The sequence below is a fragment of the Nicotiana tabacum genome, chromosome 20 (genome assembly GCF_000715075.1).
Source record: "Nicotiana tabacum cultivar K326 chromosome 20, ASM71507v2, whole genome shotgun sequence".
NCBI lineage: Eukaryota > Viridiplantae > Streptophyta > Magnoliopsida > Solanales > Solanaceae > Nicotiana > Nicotiana tabacum.
The window spans coordinates 11,773,421-11,790,570 of NC_134099.1; the positions used below are offsets into that span (position 1 = coordinate 11,773,421).

A 17,150-nucleotide genomic window follows, 5' to 3' on the forward strand; every position below is an offset into this window, starting at 1 on the left:
ATTAAAAGTAGATTTGGTAGTAATTTCTTGATTGCAATTACAATATTTTTATATGGGCATAATAAGGTACACGCAATTTATTGTTCTTGCTTCGTAATTTAGTTCAACAATGGCATCAGCGCAGGTTGCGTGTTCTGCTGTTCGAATGTACATTTGAATGATAAAGAAGGCGACTACTAAAAATAGAGTCATCAAAGTCTTGGCCATCTTGGGCAGAGAAATATGTTTTTTCGAGTCTAGAGTACTTCTGATCACCACATTATATAATATAACGCAATTCTAAATTAGGATTTTTTTTTAATTCCAAACCTTGGACTTTGGTTAGCGTATCAGAGAAATGGTTTCGATCGTCTATGGAGGGTTAGTTAAAGAAAAATAGCTAGTACTTGAAACATTATCATATATATCAAGTGGGCGTTTGGATATAAGAAACGTAAAATTCCGGAAAAAAGTAAAAATTGTATTTGAAAATTAGAGTTGTGTTTGGACATGAATATAATTTTGGGTTACTTTTGAATTTTTGTGAGTGATCTAAGTGTAAATTTTAAAAAACAGCTTTTTGGAATTTTTAAAATTTTTAAAAAAATTTAAAATTCATCTTCAAATGAAAATTGAAAATTCTATGGCCAAATGCCGATTTTAAAAAAATATAAAAAAAAAAAATTGTGGCCAAACGAGCTCCACGATTTGATGTATCAGATGAAAAAAAGAAAAAAAAAATTGATACATCTTCTTATGAACAGGCAACTTATATTTTGCTTTCATTTTATGTAACTGTTTATCGGGAATCTCCAAAATATATGTTGGATACGTGTCGAACTCTTTTGAGGATCGGACACAATACAATAGTAATATTTTTGCAGGGTCCAAGCAATATAAGTGAAAAAGGTTTCTTTCACTTGTTCAAATAGAGCATAAAGCAAAGAATAGAGTCTCCAAGATGATAGTAGGGTAAAAAAAAAAAAAAAATATTCTTGCACATATCAGATCAGTTAATTTATCATAGCTAAGTGATAAAAATAAGTATTAACTAACTAGTTTAATTGAAAAATAGTAATAAATAACATTATTTTTTTACGGAGTTTTTCCTTGATAACATATTTTTATAATTTATTTATTATATACTAATTTAGCAATTTGGCACAAGACATTTTTGTCAGATTTTGACGAATGTAGTTCGCCGATAATTTTTTAAATTTTAGAAGTTAATATTTTCACATTTCTAATGATTTCCTCGGTAAAACCATCTATATTCTGATAATTTATTTCCCGGACAATAATTTCCATTGGTACATCCGATATTCCTTGTAAAGATTAGTCAATTTTTGTTTTGATCTTACAATTATAAAATCAATAATAATTTTACACAATTAGTAAATAATTGTCTCATATGACTATGTCTTGATTCACTTTGTACACTTGGCTAAAAGCCAACTTATTTTTGTAACAATAACACGGGCTAGCCAGTTTTCGAACTGGTCATTGAAAAATAGTCAGCGTTTGCAAAGTCAGTAAAAAATAGCCAGTATTTTGCTGCAACACAGAAAGTTCCAGCATAACATACTGTAGATCGGTGCATCTGTGTATGAACTTCCAGCATATTATGCTGGAACTCCAACACGCAGGACAGTTCCAGCATAATATATTGGAGATTGGAGCACCTGTGTATGAACTTCCAGCATAATATCAGTATATTATACTGGAACTCCAGTATATTATGCTCGAAGTCCAGTATATTATACTGGAACTCTAGTATAATATAATGGAGTTCTAGTATACTTATGTTGGAACTCCAGTATATTCTGGAGTTCCAGTATATTATGCTGGAGTATTTTTCGGATTTTGAACAATGTTTTCTATCAAATTTATTTTTACATGAAAAGTGGCTAAATTTCGATTACTTTTAAAACTGTGGCTATTTTTTAAGGGCGATGTGCACAAATAGCCACTAACAGCACCTATCTTTATTTTAAAGCCAGTGTTCTAAATGTTTTTAGCCTTTAGCCACTGATTTAGTAAACTTATAGCTGACTGGACGAAAATACCCTTCTGCTATAACTTATACCTACGCATTTAAGAACGAGCAGCAACAGCATCACCAGACGCGCAAAACTTCACTGTGATCGTTAAAATTGAAGAAGATTCTCTTCCGATTTCAAAAATTCAACATTCTCATCCAAAAATCGGCATAGATTTACAGTAAGTTATACTTTTATGTTTTTTCTATTAATTTTTATTTCGAAATAGTTATACTCTTTCTGATTTCTATTGATTTTTATACAGTAATTAGTAATTTGATTTTTTTTTGAATTTCTGGATTGATAAAGTTAAGGACATCGCGTCCTGTGATAATTCTATAAAAATTGAGCACATAATATTAAGGACATAGTGTCCTCATTTTGCAAATTGAATTGAAAAAGTTAAGGACACAATGTCCTTAACTTTGTTGCTGTTCTTCTGTATATTACGGACATACTGTCATAGTTTTGCAAATTGTTTTGAAAAATTTAAGGACACTAAGTCCTAAAATTTGAGTTTCAAATTGAAAAAGTTAAGAAGACTTGGTCCTTAACTTTGGCTTTCAAGTTGAAAAGTTAAGGACACTTTGTCCTTAAGTTTGAATTACAGGTTACTTCTATAAAAATTGAGCACATAACTTTGAGTTTCAATTCAAAAGTTAAGGACAAGAGTCCTTAAGTTTGACTTGCGGGTTCAAAAGTTAAGGACATAAGTCCTTAAGTTTGACTTGCAGGTTCAAAAGTTAAGGACAGACAGTCCTTAAGTTTGAATTCCAAGTTCAAAAGTTAAGGACAGACAGTCCTTAAGTTTGAATTCCAAGTTCAAAAGTTAAGGACAGACAATCCTTAAGTTTCAATTACAGGTTCAAAGGTTAAGGACATGCAGTCCTTAACTTTGAATTACAAGTTCAAATGTTAAGGACACTTGGTCCTTAACTTGGTCTTGAACTTACAGTACATGTTCTTAATTATACAAGGATTGCATTATAAAATATGTCCTGAGTTTCCCATTCTCTTGACTTGCAGGATGGAAACAATATGCATTATAGTTGCTTTTAATGGTAGATGGACTGAAGACTATAAATATCTTGATCATCAAACAAAGCTTGTTCTGGTACCTGAGGCAATTCGGTTTGAAGATTTCATTAAACAGATCTTTGAAGTTATTGAATTGGATAGACATAAGTTTGGAGCAGTGATATGGTTTGATATCAACCTTGGAACAAGCAAGGGAATGCTTGTATCCAAAGATTTAGATCTTCACACATGTATAGAGTTACTAAAAACGCATTCACTCGTCAAGGGCCGTCGTTTCATTGTTGATATTTCGGAAAGAGTTTTTGGATCAACGAGCAATGAACATGTCTACACAGAAACTCAATATGACTATCAAAACAAATGGCAACAGATAATGAAAATAGATATGGTTGAAGCTCAAGCAATAACTGAAGAGGTGCTACAAACACATGTCAATAGAGAAACTCAACATGACAATCAACATGACAATCAAGACAAATGCCAACAGATAATGGAAATAGATATGGTTGAAGCTCAACCAATAACTGAAGAGGTGCTTCAAACATTTGATTCTATTCAAGTAGAAGGACAAACCATTATAGAGATTGACAACGAACAAGCTTTGGGTATTCAAGTCTTAGAGAGTGATTTGTCCTTAAGTTTTGAACTTTGAACTCAAAGTTAAGGACCGCATGTCCTTAACTTTATAACTTGAAACTCAAAGTTAAGGACTGTCTGTCCTTAACTTTTAACCTTGTAATATGAAGTTCAGGACTACCTGTCCTTAACTTATGTTAACCTTATTTTATATTGTATTTTCAAGTTTTTTTATATGTTTTATGCATATGGATCATCAATAGCTGGTTGGAATTATTGTAGACGAGTGATTGCTATTGATGCAACTTTTTGAAGTCAAAATTTTGGTGTTTTAATGATTTCAGTTTCAAAGGATGCAAATAACCAAATTTTCCCACTAGCTTTTGGAATAGCTGAATCTGAAAATAACAATTCCTATGAGTGGTACTTTAGTCAGCTTCGCAATGCAATTGGGAGCCGTGAGAATTTATTTTTTTTATCAGACAGGCATCAAGCTATTGCATATGGCATAGAAAAGGTATATCCTGAAAGCCATTATGGGATTTGCATCTATCATTTGGAGAAGACCCTAAAGCGAAGGAAGGTGAAAAGTGAGGTCATAAAACTTTTCCAAAGTACTGCAAGAGTATACAGGCGCAAAGAATTTGATCTATACATGTCAGATATAGCAAAAGTAGATTGAAGACTTATGACTTCTTGATGGAAGAACCACCGGAAAGGTGGGCACGTTCTTGTAGTCCACGACAAAGATATGACATGCTCACAACAAACATAATTGAGTCAATGAATTCTGTCCTATTAGAAGCAAGGGAGCTGCCTATATTAAGAATGATGGATTTCATTCAAGTGAAGCTACAACGTTGGTTTTATGAAAGAAAAAACGAAGCAGAAGGAACTTTTTATGATGTTTCTTATTGGGTAGAGAAGGAATTGAAGAAAAAAAATAGATTTAGCATTTACTTTGAATGTAAGTATTATGTTCTATGTTTAGCTTATGATTTTAATATAATTTAACATAATGTACTAACTTATAATTTTTCAACATTGAAGGTCTTCCCTGTTGATTCATGGCGTTCTATAGTTGAAAAAGAAGGAATAACTTTCTTAGTGGACTTAAACAAAAGAACATATGATTGTTTTCAGTTTCAATTTGATGAATTACCATGCATACATGCAATTGCAGCTATTGAGAAGAGAAACATTAAGAAGTCCAACTTTTGTTCGCACTAGTACTTAAAGGAATCTTGGCTGAAAACATATGAATTACAAATACATCCTATAGGACATACTGATTCTTGGATTGTACCAGAGAGTGTTAAGTCACAAATTCTTAAACCTCCAGATTTCAAAGTGCCACCAGGTAGAAGGCAGAAGAAAAGGCACATTCCAGCTACAGAGTCATCAAAAATAACTTTCAAATGTGGTCGTTGCAGAAGAATTGGTCATAATAGAACAACTTGTATATATTCTCCGGCAGTCCATCCATTTTCAAGAAAACATAGAGAATAATATATATATCCACTTATGTTTATCGACTCTTTTACGTTTTTGCTATAAATTGGATTCATTTAGATTATTCTTATTTGAGCAGATGTCTGAATTTACAAAAATTCTTTCTGCTTACCTTCTTTTTATTTCTTTTGAGTTCAAACATTAAAAGTTACAGTTTGAAAAGTTAAGGACATGCAGTCCTTAACTTTGAGTTACAGGTTCAAAAGTTAAGGGCAGACAGTCCTTAACTTTGAGTTACAGGTTCAAAAGTTAAGGACACGCAATCCTTAACTTATAGTTCAAAGTTCAAAAGTTAAAGGTTGTCTGTCCTTAACTTTGACTTTCAAGTTCAAAAGTTATGGACAGACAGTCCTTAAGTTTGAATTTTACGTTCAAAAGTTAAGGACAGTCAGTCCTTAACTTTGAGTTAAAAGTTCAAAGGTTATTGACTATTTGTCCTTAACTTTACAAAAGTTAAGGATGGGAGTCCTTAAGTTTGACATGCGGGTTCAAAAGTTAAGGACATGTGTGTCCTTAACTTTGAGTTACAGGTTCAAAAGTTAAGAACACGCAGTCCTTAACTTATAGTTCAAAGTTCAAAACTTAATGACTGTCTGTCCTTAACTTTGAGTTTCAAGTTCAAAAGTTAATGACAAACAGTCTTTAACTTTGAGTTACGGGTTCAAAAGTTAAGGACAAGCAGTCCTTAACTTATAGTTCAAAGTTCAAAAGTTAAGGACTGTTTGTCCTTAACTTTGAGTTTCAAGTTCAAAAGTTATGGACAGACAGTCCTTAAGTTTGAATTTTACGTTCAAAAGTTAAGGACGGGCAGTCCTTAACTTTGAGTTCAAAGTTCAAAGGTTATTGACTGTTTGTCCTTAACTTTTGTAAAGTTAAGGACATGAGTCCTTAAGTTTGACATGCGGGTTCAAAAGTTAAGGACATGTGTGTCCTTAACTTTGAATTACACGTTCAAAAGTTCAGGACATGCAGTCCTTAACTTTGTGTTCAAAGTTCAAAATTTAAGTACACTTGGTCCTTAACTTTCAATTTGAAGTTCAATTACACTTATTCATGAACTAATTCTAACAAACTCCATGGACAAATCAACACTTGAGAGAAAAAAAGAAATTAATGACATGATGCCTTGATATTACTTCTGAAATTGTAATTTTGCATAGCTGTGACAAAAATATTTTCTACGCAAACAAAATATAAGTGCATTTTGAGGAATTTACAAAATATTTCAGAAGTTTTCTGAACTTGCAGAATTCATATGGATTCTTTAGAGAAATTTTATACAAAAGATCAATCACAACTAACTTTCTTTACAACTAAACTACAATTCCTTTGGACAGCAAGTTTCATTTTCACTCTCATAGTCATCGCCAACATTTTTTGGTGGTGTATCATAACCAAAATTTCTTTTCCACTCACCATGTGCCCAAAGATTTGTGACAAGTTCTTTTCTAAAGTCTTTTATGTCTTCAGGTTGGAATTTCTCCACATTCTTTCCAATCATCAACAACTCCACATACTTGATCAGGAATGCACCACAATCAGTCCTAAGGAAAAATGTAAGATATGCAGTGAATTAAACAATAAACTTAAAGTACATATAAATAATATAACAAATAACAACACATACGATCCAGTTTGGTGTAGTGATCTTTGCCACTGAATATCAAATTTGTTGAAGGCATTTTCAAAAGACTTGTGATGTTTGTCAAACTGTGAGAACTTTAGCAAGTGGGGGATCATACGTGCATACATTTCCATGTGATTCATTCCTGCCTCATATGACTCACTATATAAGGAATCGTATACATCAATCTTTTTCTGATTCAAGTCCAATACCCCCAAAAGAAAGTGTGTCACAACATTATCATCTTCTGAAGGAAGCCGACACGGAAAAAAGATTTTGTCAACCTTTGTCCAAGCAATTCCACATCTACGACTGCCCCCACACATATGGTGTCAAAAATAACTGATTATCACCAGCACACCAAAAGTCATCAGTAGCATCTTCACTGAAATCTTTATACACAAGCACCATATAGTTATCAAAAAGAATATCAGTAGTTATGCAACGAAAAGAATGGTCGCAAGGGTGGTAGTATTCCTTCTTTCTCAGATAATATAGGGCAATGTCAATATGGTTCATAAAAAGACAAAAAATAAAAAAAATCCATCAGTCATAAAATAATTAAAAATGATAAATTAAGAATAAAGAAAATAAATGCCTTGCAAATTATCTAACCTTATTATCAAGTACAAAGCTACTATCTGAAAGCTCAAGGAAGAACATTTTGCTACTAATTTTTTGATGATAAAATTTGTATGGATTCTTTCTCACACCATTCTCATCAGCATATATATCAGTTTCTCCCCCGAAATTTTAAAAATATCAAAGTTAGAAGTTAGTCCTGAACTTAGCCTTTCAAGTTAAAAAATTAAGGACAGGCAGTCCTTAAATTTGAATTACAAGTTCAAAAGCTAAGGACACTTGGCCCTGAAGTTTGAGTTTCAAGTTCAAAAGTTAAGGACACATGGTCCTTAACTTAAACTTACAAGTTTAAAAGTTAGGACACTTTGTCCTTAACTTTGAGTTCAAAGTTCAAAACTTAAGGACTGTATGTCCTTAACTTTGAGTATCAAGTTCAAAAGTTAAGGACAACAGTCCTTAAGTTTAACTTGCAGGTTCAAAAGTTAAGGACATGCAGTCCTTAACTTTGAATTACATGTTAGAAATTTAAGGGCACATAGTCCTAAACTTTGACTTACAAGTTCAAAAGTTCAGGACACTTAGTCCTGAACTTTGATTTCCAAGTTGAAAAGTTAAGGACAATAGCTCCTTAACTTTGATTTTCAAATTCAAAAGCTAAGGACACTTGGTCCTAAACTTAGACTTACAATCACAGAAGTTAAGGACACTTAACTTTAGCAATTTCAATATCAATACTGAAATACATTAAGGGACTTACTCTTTTTTGCGACCTCTCCTTTTCTCCTTGCCCAACCACAAAATGAATTTCTTCAATAATTTTGCATCATCTGTGGAATAATGAAATATACACCTACGAGTATATGTTGATTTTATACAGCCTGAAATCTTGGGAGTATTTTGATTGTCTGCCATCGATATTCCTTTTTTTTCTTTCCTGATCAAAAGGAGATTTCAACTGCCAACTAAGCTCCTTGTTCCTTTTACCTCGACCAAGCTCTTCTTCAACATTTCCTTCAACCTCCATAGGCAAAACCCCCATCAATGCTCATTTGTGTACTTGGAGGAGTAGGAGTAAGAATAGAAAATGACGGACCATCATAACCAATACTATATCTCTTTTTTTCCTCATATATTGGTTAAGATCTTCATCATTATTTTCCTCTGCAGGCAACACTATATAAATATATTAGTTTGCTGCAAGTCATCAAATTAAGAGACAGAATTTCAATTATGAATATAATATTTAGGATACAATCATTACCTGTCTTGTTCATACTGCCTTCTTGTGTTTTTTCAAGAGACAATTCAGCTAAAATATTGCTTGCATCATTTTCTTTATCTTCCAGCTGCACATTTTCTTTATCTTGTAATTGTTCTCCATGTTCTTCAGTTGCAAGTTCACAAGATTCTACAAAATATTTACAACACCTAATACAATTAATACTTGTCACTAATCTTTGATTAAAACAAACAATTTATAAAATTTAAAAAAAAATACTGTCTAACCGTTTGCAATGGTCAAGATCATCCCAATTACATCATTATCTTCACTTTTCTCTTGAGATTGTACTCCATTTTTCTCTTGATACTTCTCTCCAGCTTCTTCCCTTGCAGCTTCAAAAGATTCTGTAACGCTACGCAATTAATATCCATTCTAATAATTCACTAAAACTAACATTCAATATATCATGAAAATTTTATCTAACCTTGATTGGCACAAGTTTGAACTCCAAATTTTTCTTTATATGATAGAGGTGTAGACAGATCATATGTTCCTTCTAAGTATTTGCATACAATCTCACTGACACTTGTTCCCAATGGACTTTCTAAATCCTCCTGAGATTGCAATCTACATTTACAAATTTTTTCTGTTACTCCTGTCTCTTTTGGATTTTCCTGGTCTTGATATTCTCCTACATCTTGAACTTCCACTCCATCAATAGATTTTACAAATATTTGTAATCACAAAAACGTTTATATGTATTACGCTATTGAATATAAATTTCAATGAAAAAAATTTCAAAATCTATATCTAACCTTTCCCAATATCAGTGACGTTCTCAGTTTCATCATCTAGATGTGCATCTCTAAAATCAAAAAACATAAAAACAAAAAAGTCTTGTAAGCAAAAAATAATCAAATAAAAAACAAATACTATTCAAAGGCAGAAAACCTACTTTAAAAATTTCCTTAAACATGACTTCATCAAATTGTGTGGAAGAAGGCATTGAGCTTTGATCTTGAGAAATTGGCTCCTCCATACTAAGAGGCTCTGTATCTTCTTCAACAGGAATAAATGGTGATACCTCGATCAACTTATACAACTATTATATAACAAAAAATAAACATAAGTTTTCAGAACTAAAATAAATAAACAAAAAATAGCTAGTAATTAGATTGACTTACATTTTCATTATGGAAGTATTTTTTACACAGAGAATCAAACTGTGGAGATTTTATTTTCGAATAACATAACATCCGAGGATAACCAGATTCATGGAAGTTCACAAATTATTTTTCTTGGAAAATAGGAATTACTTCCATAATCCAAACACAAAAGGCAAAAGGAAAGCCAAGTATAGTGTAGTTATCCTTGTCTTTATCTTTGTATTTCTCTTTCTGAGTCTCATTCAGCTTCAAACAACTCTTCAATGATTTTAATAATGTTTCATAAGAAAGAGAGCCTCAGTTGAAAGAAGAGCAGAGTTCATCATCGTCTACAATTATCATTATCTGCTCGGACACATTCCTATTCTTCCGCTTGCCCATCAAAACAGATTCAATAAAATAAATTATTGCCAACTTCACAGCATCATCATCGCTGCCTACAAATGTTGTAGTTGTACCATATGGGTGACTAGTAATAAAATTAAACAAATCACCCAACTCAACTCTATCCTTTCCGGGGAAATAAACTTTCGAAAGCCTATTCTCTTTTTCATGTAAACTTTTGATGTCCGGTGAGGAATAACACTTCAAACCAGTAATTATATGAAATATGTTACGTGTAAACTTAATTTCTCGGTCAAAAACCTTGAATGTCATCAAATCAGGGTCATTATTTACAATTTCTGAAAGCAAAATACAGTGAATAAGTTTACCACAGAACTTCACACTTTGTAATCGGAAGAAGTTGCCAAAAATACCATCTCTCAACTTCTTCCACTGCCTGTTTGACAAAAACTTTTGATTGTTTCCTTATACTGTAAATCTCCTTTCCAATACACCATAAAATTACGCCAAACATCAAATTTGAACACACGATCTCCTTCCATTATTACACTACAAAGATGGAAAAAGAAAATAAAGATTAGGACTTACAGTTACTTGGAGGGACTTGGTCCTTAACTTCAAGTTTCAAGTTAAAAAGTTAAGGACAGACAGTCCTTAACTTTGAATTCCAAGTTTAAAAGTTAAGGACACTTAGTCCTTAACTTAGAGTTACAAGTTAAAGAGGTGAATAGGCAGTCCTTAACTTATAGTTTCAAGTTCAAAAGTTAAGGATACTTGGTCCTTGTTGCGACCAAAACACTCACGCAAGTGTACACTATCGACAAGTAATAGAGTAGTGTGTAGAGTATCGTTCCCACGAGGAATTGTGATCAACTTCTCGACTGTTGTAGACTCAAACAATTATCAATTCAAGCTAAATTATCACAAAATATATAAAGAACTAATTTACAATTTACCTAGTAATTAAACAATAATTCAATACAAAATTACTACACCAATTACACAATATTTTTTATAACAATTTGGATAAATATATTCTCGGGTCATGGACTTGCTAGAAATTATGCTACTATTTTAGCTTAAGATGGATTTATTGAATTATCCAGGTTATTGATTATAGGGTTAATAATATTCATAAGAATCTTTCGAGTTCTTATGCATCTATTCAAGTTAAATTAATACCTATATTTCTATGGTATTAATATTAACTCAAATGCATTTACAAATCCTATTTCTCAACCAAGCAAGGCAATTAAGTATAGTTCTATCTTAATTGCGAATCTTTCACCTGATGCCCAGGATTCGGATCTTGCTCTATTTGATTCTATATGCAATCAAGAATTTCCTTTTTCAAGTTTAATTCAAGATTCGTAAATAATATTTCACTGTTAGCTACGCAATAAAATAATTAGAAGCAGAATCAAATAAACAACCCATAACGATAAATTCAAGATCATCAGTCTAAGCTTCAAGTAATATAATTATCTAACATCCATGACCCAAGAATACTAGAGTATTTAGCTACTCATATTCACACAAAAATCAACAATAAAAGTTTTAAACATAATATTAACAAACAAATAGAAGAAAGTTTAGAAGAACTTTTTGAATCCTTGCTCCAAGATGTTGTTCTTCTTCTCCTTTCTTAGCTCCAAGATGAAGCTCCTCAAAAAGTTCCTCTCTCTAAAACTATTTCTCCCTCTAAGATCTAATCTCCCTTCAATAATGGAGTTTTTGCTTTATGTAAGTTGAGTGAGATTAAGAAGGAATTCCAATTTTACCCCTAAATAAAGTCTCTCCGGGTCGGTAGTGCGCGAACTATTGCGCGAAGTATGGAGTTCGCGCGATAGTTCACGCGCTTCTCTTGGCTTCCAGGCAGAAACACTCGCGAACTATTGCGCGAAGTTCCAAACTTCGCGCAGTAGTTCGCGCGCTACAGTAGCTCGATTTTGTCCATTTTTCCGTCTCGCCCTTGCGCACATTCGACTCCTAGGGGTTGTTCTTGCTCATAAATCATTCCAATCTCCTCTTGAAAGCATCATTTAGGCTCCTCATCCTGCAATGTATACATATTACAATTAGAGCCTATTTTTCATCAATTAACCATAATATGTCATCGGAATATAATCAAGCGGACGCATAAACAATAGCTAAATCACCTAGATTTCGCCTATTATCAGTCCTTAACTTCAAGTTTCAAGCTAAAAAAAATTAAGGACAGACAGTCCTTAACTTTGAATTCCAAGTTTAAAAGTTAAGGACACTTAGTCCTTAACTTAGAGTTACAAGTTAAAAAGGTGAATAGGCAGTCCTTAACTTATAGTTTCAAGTTCAAAAGTTAAGGACGCTTGGTCCTTAACTTCAAGTTTCAAGTTAAAAAAAGTTAAGGACAGGCAGTCCTTAACTTATAGTTTCAAGTTAAGCACATTTAGTCCTGAACTTCAACTTTCAAGTTCCAAAGTTAAGGACACTTGCTCCTTAACTTCAAGTTTCAAGTGCAAAAGTTAAGAACACTCAGTCCTTAACTTTGAGTTCCAACTTCAAAAGTTAATGTCGTTTGGTCCTTATCTTTCATGAACACAGTTAACTAAAAATTCATAAACACGGTAAGCTTATGAATTTATACGACTATTTTTATGAAATGTCCTTACCTAATCAAATATATTGAATCAACCACAAATACATTTCACATTTCAATACCAAAAATTCCTGAGTAACAGCATCAAAAAAATACGCTACTTCTCCGACACTGAATCAACTTATAATGATCATCTTTGAAATTTCACACATACTTGACACGACATTGATCGCGATTACACATATAGAAACACAAAAATGCATTAAACAAAAAAAAACTACCAATTCGATCGATCGATTCAGAGAAGATGACAGAGAAGATGAAGAAGGAGAAAGATTAACTGCAGCTCCTTTGCATGCGAGGATGATACAGATGCTGAGAACACACGAAGCTTGCCCTGAAAGATTCGCTCTCAAATCTTCCTCTTCTAAATGAAAAAAAAAGGGTTTGGGTAATATATGCATTGAAGAAAGGGTAAAACTGTCTTTTTCCTATTAGTAGTGGCTATATTTGCTGAGCATTATAATTAGTGGATAAAAATTAAAGACACCTAATTAGTGGCTACTACGCGCCATTTTCACATTTTTGAATGACCACAATTGTAAATCTGGTTATTTTTGAATTTCTCCCCTTATTTTTATTTTCCTTAATTTTAATTTGTCAAGCATGCAATAATTTCAGATCATGTTGCAATCAACTAATTTGTCTAGTAACCATTATCTTATATTGCGATACTCCTTTAATCACAGTCTTCATCAACATATGAGACATTAATGAGCAAACTCCACATAATTGATAGGATTAACTATGAAGATTATTGCCAACTAAACCACTATTTCCTTCACCATCAATGGAGTATGTCTTCAGTCCTTTGCATACACAAACTCCATCAACACAATAACAACTTGGAAACACATTCTTACGTTCCATTTGACAATCTTGTGTTGTCTTACATGTCCTTCGACTTGTCACCATATCTGAAAATCACAAAATTCGTTAGTATCTTACTTAAACATAATTCCTATTTCCTAGCTATAAAACCTAATTAAATAAATTGTCGAATGCAGAGGCGGAGCTAGTATTGAGGGAACAGGTTCAATCGAACCCAATAATTTTAGTTCAAGCTTTATATATGTCTTAAATAATTCATTTAATATGTAAAAATTATTAATTTAGAACCCAGTAACTTCAAAGCGTATTCAAAACTCATAAACTTTAAATTTTGGCTCCACCTCATAAAGGATGGAAAAAAAATAGACTTACCGCCAGAGGCGGATCCAGGATTTGAGCCTTATGGGTTCCTACCATAATTTCAAATTAATATGCAATAATATCTGGATTCACAATCAGATATTTACTAATATTTGGTAAATTTCTTAATATAAATACAGGGTCTACGCAAGAGTTACTGGATTCCCGGAAAACCATAATCTATGCACTAGATCCGCCCCTGCTTACCGCATGAAACGATCAAGAAGACAACCAACAAAAACACAGTCGTCGAAGCCTTGCCCATATTTTGTAGCAAAAGAAAGACTTTATGAATTTTACATGAGTTTTTTACGATGTATATACAACATTATATAATATCTCGTTCATAAAGTACCTACCAAAAAGAAAGTTAATATAAATTTATTACCAGTGAGAAATTGGATTCTTCAAATCTTGAATTTTGGTTGGTGGATCATATAAATTCTTTGTTAAGGTTAGTCAAGGACAGCTCAGTTAATTTTGTCGGTTCGTCAAATTTACAAACCAGATCAAAGCAACTTAATTTTTTTATAAAGAAAACTATCCAGTTTGGTCTTTCAGAGCAAAAATACTACGAATATTAGCCAATTTATAAAATACTAACAATATTATTCAATTACTTGTAACATGCTAGATGCTACCAATATTAGCCCTAAATCCTTTTTGTGGCTAAACACTTTTGTGCGTTTGTGAGGAAGACTCATTAAAGCCAATGAAGAAAATTGAAGCTCGGGTTAAAAATATAAAATTTGTGTAATTGTAATTTTTTTTATTGGGTATTATTGAATTATGTTGGTGATTTTTTAATGAGTTCGAATCTCAATTTTGGAACGATTTGGTGGAGATTTGAGATAGTTTAAATTGAAAATTCAAAGTAGAAGATGAGATGTATATCATACTGTGTATCTTTCGTGTATTACTTATGTATCACATACATACATACATACATACATACATACATACATACATACATACATACATACATACATATATATATATATATATATATATATATATATATATATATATATATATATATATATATATCGTTGCGGCGTGCAGCCCGATCCATATAAATATTTAAACTCGATTTCAATTACGAATTTTAACTCCAAATCAATCCAGATCACCTTCAATCATTCTCAGATTTGGTATATTGCCCCAGTTATTTATTATTAACGGATTTGAACTATACTCATTGCCCCAGTTACGAATTAAATATTAATTGTTCCTTAATTACAAATAATTTAAAATAATTATTAAGCTAAGAAATAAAAATAAGGGAGACAAACTTCATATTGTAAATTGCATGGAAGAATTTTAGTGTTACAAGCCAAACTTGGAGAGAGATCTGTGAAACTATACTTAAATAACATGCAAGTAGTTTTTTGTAAGAGATTAATTCTTAAATGTCCATATTAGAATTTTAATTGTGTCTCATGTAAAAACATTTATAGCTTATGGAGAGAGGCGGATCCAGGATTTAAACTTATGGATTCAACCTTTAGGGTTTTAGCTTTAAATCCATTATATTTTCAAAATTAAAGGTTCATATTTACTTTTTGTTACAATTTTAACCGCATCAAAAACAGCAAATTCAGATGAACCCGGAACCAAAGGGCTGGACCCGCCCCGCTTGTGCACGTACGACATTGTCAACGTTCATACTTGAAACCCTAAGCAACTTGATTTAAAAGATCAGACTTGCACAAGATTCTAGTATTCAATATTTAATTGGTAGACGACATTCAAACTTGAATTGGAAAAGCTATTGACAGGTATTAGGATTCTTTCGCACACATAAAGCCAAACAATCGTGTGATTTAAGTTCAATTAGAATTTTATCTCAGTCTAGCTTTACTGTATTTCATATGTCTTTTAGTTTACTATTCTTTTAGTCTAATTTTGTGTACTTCGTTACGTACTAAGAGAAAACTGAAGATAAGTAATTTTTGCTTTGTAATCGAGAGCCAAATTTTCTTACCTTTCTTTCTTATTATCATATTTGAAGTTCAATGAATATGATTTGAGTGCAAATTCAAATACATTATGAATAAGGTATGCATCTCCTATGTAATGGCAGTGATTTTCTAAAATCTGGGCTGATTTTAGAGTTCTATTATAAGCAAAATTTTAAATTTTATAATTTTACCCACTATGGAATTGTCTTTTCTAAAAATAAAATAAAAATTAAACTTTAAAGACTAGTGTAAAATATTTGTGCTTTTATAATATATAAATGGATTTATTGAAGCAATTTAAATTTTTTGTTTTACTCATTTTACCCTTATTGAGAAGTTTTATAGCTACAAAAATGTTCTAAAATCATGAGAAGCTTTTATAATAATATACATATATGAAGTATTTGTATGATTTTTAATAAAATCATGAATTACCCTCGGATTCAAGCCTTAGCCCTCGGGACCTCGACCAAAAATCCCAATAAGTCACATATCAACAAACTAACTTAGGCAAATCTTCCGAACACTCAAAATAATACCAAAATATCAAATTACCCTCGGATTCAAGCCTACGAACTTGTAAACTTCCAATTCCCGCAAACGATGCCGAAATCGACCAAGCCTCGTCCAAATGACCTGAAATTTTGCACACACATCACAAATGACTCTACTAACCTACTCCCACTTCCGGAACCCAATTTCGACCCCGATATCAAAAAATTTCACTACCGACCAAAATCACCCAAATTTCAATTTCGCCAATTCAAGCCAAATTCGACCATGGACCTCCATATTACATTCCGGATGCGCTCCCAAGTCCAAAATCATCTAACGGAGCTAATGCTGCTCGGTGGGCCGGGCCTGAACCGGACCGGACCGGGCCCGCGGTCCTAACGGGCCTGGTGGGCCTGGTGGGTCGGTCCTGGGTGGGCCGGTCTTGGTGGGCCTCCTGAGCACGTCACGGGCTGGTCTCCATGGTTGAGCCCACGAGCCTGGGACCGTTTAGCCCGGGACCGGCAGGCGGGCCTGGGCCGATCCTGGCGGGCCCAACGGCTATTTTTCAAAAAAAAAAAAAAAAAAATCTCCAACGGCCATATTTAAAATCTAGCCGTTTGGGCTGAAAATATGACCGTTTTTTAAGTTAAAAAAATGGCCATTTGGCCCCCAAACTTTATATAATTACACTTTTTCCCATTTCTCAACTATAAATACCCCCTCATTCTTTCATTTTTATTCACCAATTCATCAATATCTCTCAATATCTCTCAATCTCTCTA

At 32.7% G+C, this 17,150-nt stretch overlaps 1 protein-coding gene across 1 annotated transcript; it reads left to right on the plus strand.

The window, feature by feature from the left end:
• Window positions 1-4,415: 4,415 nt before the first annotated feature.
• On the plus strand, window positions 4,416-4,862 carry LOC142174242 (uncharacterized). The gene is made up of 2 exons (XM_075240036.1): window positions 4,416-4,550; window positions 4,683-4,862. The coding sequence occupies exons 1-2, from the start codon at window positions 4,416-4,418 to the stop codon at window positions 4,860-4,862; spliced, it is 315 nt and encodes a 104-aa protein (XP_075096137.1).
• Window positions 4,863-17,150: the final 12,288 nt, after the last annotated feature.